The 9,443-nt window shown below is 33.1% G+C and overlaps 1 protein-coding gene across 2 annotated transcripts in view; it reads right to left on the minus strand.

Moving 5' to 3' along the window:
- Positions 1-8,969, minus strand: part of BMP5 (bone morphogenetic protein 5) — a 124,624-nt gene extending 115,655 nt beyond the window's left edge. For both annotated transcript variants that reach the window (XM_054493282.2, XM_054493280.2), the window contains exon 1: positions 7,747-8,969. In XM_054493282.2, coding sequence (XP_054349257.1) covers positions 7,747-8,236 — 490 coding nt within the window. In that variant the 5' untranslated portion in view covers positions 8,237-8,969. The remainder of the gene's footprint in view (positions 1-7,746) is intronic.
- Between the last annotated feature and the right edge of the window lie 474 nt (positions 8,970-9,443).

Here is a 9,443-nt window from a genome sequence, read left to right on the forward strand (position 1 = left end):
TACTGAATTTTTTCATTGGCAATTGCAGTCTGCAGTTCATATTGTGATCTGAAAGTGCTGCTTTTCCTTGTTTTAGGGGCTTTTGTTTTCTGGTTGTTTCTTAATTTCAATTTTCTCTAAAATGGTTTTAATATATCACCTGAAATTATTGACCCATGTACAATTTAAGGATTTTTTTTCAGCATGCCATGCTTATATTTACCACTTTATTTCACCAATTCCTGAAGTAATTATCTCTCACACTAAATTATTTTTCTCTCTTGAATTTTACTATAAATTAACTAAGACAAAGATTAACATATATATATCAGTAACTTGCACTGAAATTGAAGTAATTCTAGAACACTTGCTGACTAAACAACCAATGTTTATTTATCCACTTGTGCCAAATATCTTCCATTTGTAACTCAAGGTCCACTCTCCACATTTCCCTATTCTGCTATTCTCACCAAGAGACTAACTTTTAGAAACTGCACCAATGGGTTCTGTGGCTCTCTGGCTTTCAGTGAGGGTGAACCAATGGAAGACCAAAGCATATGGTCTGGGTATTTATCCCTTGGTATCTGTATCCCCCCTTGCTGAGTATCTAAGGATTAGATGCATGGCATCTTTCTCCTAATGCCACAGTTTCTGTCAGGGCACCTTCCCCACATATCTCTCCTCTGAGCTTTCTGGTAACTATGCCCCCTGCCCAGGAGTAGTGAAGGCTACCCTGCCATCCCAAGATACTATATGATCCCTTGTTTTGCTGCAACAAAACAAAACAAAACCTCTGCCCACAACACTATAAAAATTATAACATTATTTAAACTCTCCTAAATAATTCAGTTTGCACGTTCTGTCTCTTTTCTTCTGGAAATGCTGATACATCTCAGTGGGTGGGGCAGGCGGGGAGGGATGAATGGGACATGGTTTCTGTTTCCACAACATGTAATCAAACATGTAGGACTAGCATCATGGGCAAGTGACCTGTGCAGTTGCACAGGGCCCCGGGCTTAGAAGGGCCCTGCTCTTGGTGTAATACTCTGCTGCCACCGTCTTGAAATTCTTAATAATTTTTGAACAAGGGGCTTGCATTTTCATTTGCATCAGGGTCCACAGATTATGTAGCTTCTCATGCAGATTATCTCAACATTCATAGAGGAAGGTGATCTCATTATCTGCACTTTTTAGATAAGCAACCAGACTCACAAATAATTTAAATAACTTGCTCAAGTTCACGCTGCTAGTAAGCATGGAATATGGGATTCTAATCCAAGCATTCTGGCTTCCTGTATACTACTCTATTTCTGCCATGGAAGCACAGAAAAGAAAGCAATTAAATTTAATTCATAATTAAACTATAAAGTCATGTGAGCAGTAATATGCCATGAACTTAAGATTCTGGAGATGGCTGTGTCCCCTATATAGAAAGGGTAATCACAGAGTCAGAACAACAAATAACATTGAACTTTTCATGTCATTATAGCATTAAAATAGCTGAAGGATTTTATACATATTAATAAATATTTTCTTGATTTAGACATGTCTTATAGTCCTGAATAAAATCTAAATAGGATTTACATCTGTTGATCCTGACTTTTTAAAACTATTTTCTTTATTCCTAACAACTCCAGGAAACCTGTTTAACAAGAACAATAAAATTTGCTAATTTTTTTTCTAGAAAGAAATTGAACAAACACAATATCGAAGACAAGGATATTCATTGTCTTAGAAGTCATAAAACAGCACAATCTCCAGTTTAATTTCAACATCCAACTATTCAGAATTATACAAGGTTTTGATTTCTAAGAGTTATGTAATACGTATTTAATTCACTGCCTTCCAAACCGAGGTTAATGCATTCTTTTTGATTTATGGGGTTCTTTGTTTGTTTGTTTTTGTTGTTTTTTTCTCCCCAAACCACTAAAGACTTTTCTTACTAATCTACAAATCGTCATTTTTTTCTCTTTTTAAACGATGTACATTTTAATAGATTTTGTTTCTGCCTTTTAAAATTATCATTTATCCACAACTTCTTGGTCAAGACTCATACAAACTAGGTGTTACTACTACTTGGTTGTGCAGATTGTTTTAAACATCTCTGAAAAAGTCAGGTGAATACTCCACCATTATTTTTATCTTACTGTCAGACTTTGTGAGCTGAATCTTAAACATCCCAATCTGACATCAAAATCAAAACAGATCCCTTTTTCCCCTAAATAAATAAGCTGTTTGTCAGGGCTGACTAGTGTGTTTTAAAGGATATCTTAGCCAAGGGTATTATTTTAAGAGATGAGCAAATGGGGAAACCCCACAGCCCAGCCAATAAAATATGAACTTAAGGTGCAAAGAAGCACTCATAAATATTACTTAGAACAAGGGATTCATTGTTTCTCTCCAGCCCTTTCAGTGGTTCCTCTGATCTCAGCCCCTCTCCTGTGCGTCAGGGAAGCCTCTTCCTTTAACCTGTGGTTTTTTAAAGCTGAGCTACTACATTATTTATGACTGTAAATGTGAGTAGCCTGTCTGTATGCTCCTTGTACGCACATACTGAGACAACCCCCCTCCTTCCCCACTTCAGTATTTTAGTGTGTAAGGATGAAAGGGTTTTCCCCTCGAGCTGACGTGATTGGGGATGTTGAATTAGCTGCTGTTCAGTATGAGGTAGACTGAGGATTTCCCAGCACCTCCTCCACCTGTACAACTCAAAAACCAACCTTTAATGACTCATTTCATTTCTTTTCTTTCTTTCAGGCTCTTTTTCAAAAATATTTTCTTTCTTTCTCTGTTTCATCCTTATTCCTGTATGTCTCTGTATCTTACTCTTCGCCTCTTTATTCTTTCTCATTATCTCTTCTCAAAAAAATTAATTTATTCATGGAAGTGACAGAATATTAAATAAGGATAATAAACCCAAAAGCTGTTTATAAACTAAATAGGAATGCCATGTTTGATGAGTGTTATTTTTGTTCATTGTTGATTTCTTTTTCTTTCTTTTACTTTTCTTGAAATTTTCCCTTTTAAATGTTATTTTATAAAATAAAGGCAAAACACAATTAAATTCTGTCAATGGGATCCTTAGGGAGAGATGAGGAGGCAAAGAAGAATGGGATGATGGAGAAACAATTACAGGGGATGGCAAGAACCAGGGCAGCTCTGATGCCCTGGGGAGCTTTTCTCCCAGTGGGTGGAGGCTGCAATTGGCACATCATAACCTTTTCCTTCTCAACTGGAGAGAAAACAGGAGAATGTACCTCAATTCTCAAACTGTAACTAATTGATTTTCAACTAATTTAAGCCTCTAGCAAACCAGGACGAAAGGCAGACCCCAGGAAGGGTGGGAGTGGTAAGGAGAGGGGTGCCAAGAGAGCCTGGGGCTACAGAGACCAAGAACAAGGAGGAAGGGCCAAAAAATACTGGGATGAGAAGGGAGGAGGGAGAGTGGTGATATTACAGAAAATGGAAGAATGAAAGGGAAGGAGAGGTGGCAGCTGAGGTAGTCCCAAGTCCTTCTTAGTTTCAGCTAATACGTCTCATTAAACTTTTAAAATTTGACATTTGTGAGTAACCACTATAATTTGCAAAAAAAAAAAAAACAGCATTTAATTAAACTATAATTATAACTATCTCTGGCAACCCAGAGTTTGTCTGTCATGCCAATCACTTGATAATCAACCATCTTTAAAGGAGAAAAAGAATCCCGTTGGTCATGATTATGAATGTGAAGGGTTGTTGAAGAAGAAAGAAAAAGGTCTTCTCACTCAGCAATATTTTTCTCTTCAAAGGTTAAAACTTTTACAGAATGATTGTTGCTTTATCCATTATTAGCATTAGTTACTCCAGGCATAATTTATGAATATATACTATAATGGCTTTATATTATCTTTCCTTCCAACCCATCCCCCTTCAAAAACAACTTCCATGTGTTTATGGGTGTGTTTATGTTACACAAGTGTTAATAACTCTGTTGGAGAGAGTACATAGATAGGCATCTTTAGGTAGATTTGTATATAAATTCCTTTCCACTGGGCACTTGATTCAGCCAAAAACAATAATAAATTATCAGTGATGTCTTTCAAATCTGTCAACTGAGAACGTAAGCATTTTTTCCTTCCAGTACCAAGAGAACTTAATGATTAGGGTAAGTAGGCAAAAAAGGTTTAGTTTTTGAAAGCGTTTTTTCATTCATGATAACGGACTAAATATGTTTTTATATTTAAAAAATTTAACAACACATTTAAATACTTTTGTGCTTATAATTAAAACATATTCTTGAAATATATCTAAGAGAAAAACCATTAATAAACTCAAATTCAACTTTTTCCAGAGGAATATGTAGATACAAATAATAATATAAAGGTAATTTTCCTGTTTTTACTTCCACTAAAACATCTAGTGTCATGTCATTATGGTGATAATGTCACCAAGTAATCAAATAAAATTGGCTTCTAACTAAAAGATCTTAGAAATACACTACATGTTTTCTGTGTGTAAACAAGAGATGAATATTGTAAGCAAATTATCTAATCATGTCTTTAACTTGTATTGGTATTTAATACATATACTAACACTTAGCACTTTTGACAAAGAGATGGTTAAAAAAGAAAATAAAACTAAACAGAAAAACATTTTTATTACTAACAAAATAATGTTATATTGACCAAGCAAAAATTCCACTGATATTCAACAGTTTTAGGGAAGAAGCAAAGAATTCAATTTGTAAAATTTAATACTATGAGACTGATAAAAGTGGCCTAAGAATAATGAATATGATCGAAGGAATATTTCTCTTCACACGATTAATAATTTGTATTTGTTTCTTCAAAATAAACAAGTCACTAAAATAAAGGTTAAAATGATGTGTTTGGTTTCATATTCAGATGTCTGCATGCCTTAGGCAATTTATTTACATTTTATTTTGCTTTTAGTAAATTCAAATCTATTTTTCACTTATGAATAGAAAGCTAATCTCATCTGAATTTTAAACAGTAGGTATTTTGTTAAACATGATTCTGAGTTTGGATTAAGTTTAATTGTTCTTCCTGACCAAAACTATGTTGGAAAAAGAATTTCTGAATGACAAGGTAATTGTAGAAAATCCATTATTTGACTTGAAAAGGACAACACACAAGCATTTTTTAAAAGGATGCTACTAGATCCTTTTTATATAATTCTTCTAATTATGGGAAATGTCAACAGATTCTTTTCACATACTTAAATATCCAGGTGACTTCCTCAATACAAATCCCTTGCCTATTACTAACGTGACTCATTTGTACTTAGTCTCAACTATATGCATATCTTTTAAGACAGTGAAAAAATAAAATCTAATCCTTTTTAGTCTTATAAGAACATGAAATAAACTACAGGTAATATTTGCTAATGGATATTACATTTAAAAAGCACTGACACTCTTATTGCAGCTAATAATGTTATTACACCTTCACCTTTTCTGAGTATGCTTATTTATTTATTTATTTGATTATAAAAGAAATGCAAAAGTTGAAGCTTTTTACTAAGTAGTGATCAACTATAAATCTTGGATGTATTTGATGGCATGATCAAAGGATAATTAAACTGTGGTTTAATTTTCCTTAAAGCCTACCAGGAAAAACTCACCTAGTATCAGAATCAGTTTGTCAGTAATTTCATGTAAGACATTTAGTTTGGAATTATTAAATAAAGAAGAAACAACAGAGTTTGTTATTGAATATAAAGCACTACTCAGCAGTTTAAGCATGATAAAAATAAATACACAGTTTCTCTAAAGCTTATAGCTAACATTGTTTCTCTAGAGTTAAATGAATAATTGTATTTCTTCATATAGGCAATAAACTAATAAACTGCTATGTTATTATAATCTGAACAATGTAACCAAAATGTCATTTATTTTTAAATGTGTTTCTCAATAATAAAAAAGTTCTAGGAATCAATGAATAAAACTATTATTGGTTTTGACTTTCTTACTCTATGTAGATTTATAAAAAGTAAACACATAAATTCAAAAATCATGCTTACACTTCTCTTGTGAATGATCAGAACAATTCTAATAAAATATATTATGACATTCATGACTGAGCTATTGTTTATTAAAATATGTAACATACATGTGCTTCTTTGTCAGATTTTAGATGATATGACCCAATTTTCTCAATGGTTTATGAATATATAAATTTTGCTAGATTGAAATTTTTCTATTAAAATATTTAAACTACTTTAAATTCTTGAATAATACTTTAGAAATGTTACAAAGCAAAATGTACCACAAGCTACATTTGCATATCCCTTATACTAGGTAAAAGCAATCACATTAATTTGAAATAATTAAGCTATATTTTAATGACTAAAAAGTTCCATGTGAAGTCTGTTAATTATATGTAGAAGAAAAGGCCTCTAGGACACCTGATTAGTGCAACAAATTATGACTTACTCACTTAATAATGAGACCTTTGTCTCTAGCAACATAAAACATATGATTTATTAAGTACCTTATCCTTCATGCTAGGATTGCTAAGAGCAAATGAGCAGAGTATATTAAGCAACATATATTATAAAAGCATCCATGTGTTATTAAGATTTGTTGAAAATCTGACTTTTCAAAGAATATTTCCTTTAAGATGTTACATGAGGAAGTTTTTAATTAAGTGTTCAATAAAACATGTTAATTTTAAGTCAAAGCAGATTGCATTTTTAAAACAAAGTTCTAAAAGCTATAACATCATAAAGTTCTCAACTCTTCCCAGTGGATTAAATTTGATGATAGAGTTTTTAATCTTCAAAAACAAAATATATTCGATGTTATTTTCCTTTGACTGCCAGAAGATAGTAAATTTCACCTTCAATTTTTACTGAAACATTTAAAGAAAACAACAGCCCTTATAAAATAATTTGAAATTGGTAATCCATAATATTATTGTGAGAGGGAATATTGGGAACTAAATTATCATTTGACATTATCAGTATTTAAAAACCACCATGAAGTACCAGCTACGACTAAGACATAATTTTAAAATTTTCTCACTAATATTGTTGTGGTTTACAGAAAATTTCAAATATTTTATCTCATGTAGAAGGAAAATTTTGTATAGATAAAGACCACTAAAGCATGTTTTACATTTTTCTTGCCTGTGAAAAAAATCAAGTAGCTATAACATACTTTACTCATTACAGTTAAAAACTGTTAGATTGAAACTTTATTTCTGAAATATTTACTATAGAATTTCAGAATCCCTTCCTTGATTCCTTGATAGTAATCTTTTATGGTGCTATTCAATCTTGGTTAATTTTACATCTATATTTTTACAGTAGTTGCCTCCCCTAGATGAGAGATTTTTAAGTAGTATGTGAATATACACTTACATGTGCTTTAAATCACTTAAAAAAAAAGTGCTTCCGAATGTCACTTTTACTTTCCCATCTGTAAGTGCTTCTTTTTTTTATTGTTGCCTATAGCATAGCTATCCTCATAAATTTCCCTGTTTTTAGACTATTGCCTTTGCATTTGTATATTTAAGCGAAGTTGAAATTTTAACAAGATCTGAAAAGACCCACACTATAAGTGTTTAAATTTAACTATTCATATTAAATATATATATATGACTGTTTGCCTAAGGCATCAATGAAAGAAAGAAAACAGAAGCTAAACCGGAGAGTTAGAGAAAATGTCTTTATATAAACATGACCACCTACCAAGCAGCTCCTTTACCATTAGGGAAAACTTCCACTTTGTAATAACATAGATTAACAAACAAATGAACAACATACCTAAGTTGACAAAGCTCATGACCATGTCAGCATCATTTAGAAAGTTGGTATCATGGAGGCTGGCTAGAGGAGGACTCTGGGTGGTCAGAGGAGTCGTCCGAGATAACTGTATGCGACGAGGATACCCATTGGGAGAGGCTGGGTATCCCTTTCTTGCCCCTCTGGTCTCTTCTGCCAAGGACGCCCTCACTGAGTACTCCGACTCTTCAGGATTTTCTTCATTGGTCATGGCATTGTACAGATCCAGCATAAAGAGAGGTGCAGAGGACGCTTGTTTTCCAGGTGAAAATGGTCTGGGTCTGTGAGGCAAACCCAAGATAGAGAGAATTTCCCTTTGTATTTCCCGTCTTTCGTGGTTCCGTAGTCTTCTATAAATAAAACTGGAGTGAACATGATTGTCTCCCAAACCTCCTTTTGCATAACCCACTAGAACCCAGCAGCTCCAGAGGAAACCCACAATACCCTTAAGTAAAAATACAGTCAGATGCATTTTTGTCCAAAAGCAAAAGTTGATATTTTTAGTCCTTCTTGTCCTCAAAAAAAAAAAAAAAAAAAAAACACCTAAGTTTCTAGGAGGTACAGTTTCCCAGTAACTGAAAAAACAAATTTACCTATTTTTCATGACAGTGACATTTCTGAGCACAACATCCTCACCGATTTTCCTGTCCTATTTTAAATATTTTGGAATGTGTCAAGAGTAGTTATTTCTAAGAAAGCTGAAACTCAGATTTCCAATTATCCACAGTTGTTAAGAGTTTTTGCTGCATTGATGTAGCAGAAGACGGCTAATATTATTTGATCAGATGACCTATGCATTCCTATATGAATTTATGATAATCAAGCGTTTGGTATTTGAATTAGCAAAAGTTGATCTTCTGATAAACTGTAGTTCCCAAAGTAATCTTCACTTGCTCTTGAGTTCTTCTCAACCCTTGAGCTCTTTCCAAAACAAATCCTGATTTCTGAATCACAGATCTATGCTGATCTGCACTTTGGTGTTGGAATATATATCTGTCCGGCAGCTTGGTGATAACTTTAACATCTTTTGTGTCGTCTTAGTGTAAAATAATACTCTAGGTTGTACTATTCAAGTAAATGTGTTTCCCTGAATTTACTTGAAATCCTTCCTGTAAGTCCATTCAATCCCTTTCTCCTTCTTACTGTTAATTCCACCTCCAGCAGGCACAAATATACCAGCCCTCTTCAAGAGAGATCTAAAGAGTAATGTAAGCACAACCCTGCTGGGAAAGAAGAGGCTTCTCATTGTAATTTGAAACTGGTAAAGCAAAAAGAACTTAACCCTTTTGCTACCAGAAAAGTCTCCATTTTCACAATTTTATAACCACGCATCTAACATAAAACAGTGATGCATGGGACATACAAATTCTAGTACATAGTACTTCTTTAGATCTTTTTTTCAATGACATGTACTTAATACACTTCTGTATTAAGTCTCAGGTTGTGCCTAAGGTAGCTTGATGAATCTCAGTTCTATATTTGAGATTATTTCTAGTTTTTGTAAGTCATTAAAATGCACTTCTTAAAAAATAAAAGGATGAGTTGTAAATTGAGGTTAATTCACTGTTTCTTAATGACAGCCAGATCCTTTTAAAATAGAATACAGCAGAGAATTAATCACTAACAAATATATTCTAGCTGCCAAAATAGTAGTTGTAATAATTCAATAACAGTAAGTA

This window comes from Pongo pygmaeus, chromosome 5 (genome assembly GCF_028885625.2).
Source record: "Pongo pygmaeus isolate AG05252 chromosome 5, NHGRI_mPonPyg2-v2.0_pri, whole genome shotgun sequence".
NCBI classification, from domain to species: domain Eukaryota; kingdom Metazoa; phylum Chordata; class Mammalia; order Primates; family Hominidae; genus Pongo; species Pongo pygmaeus.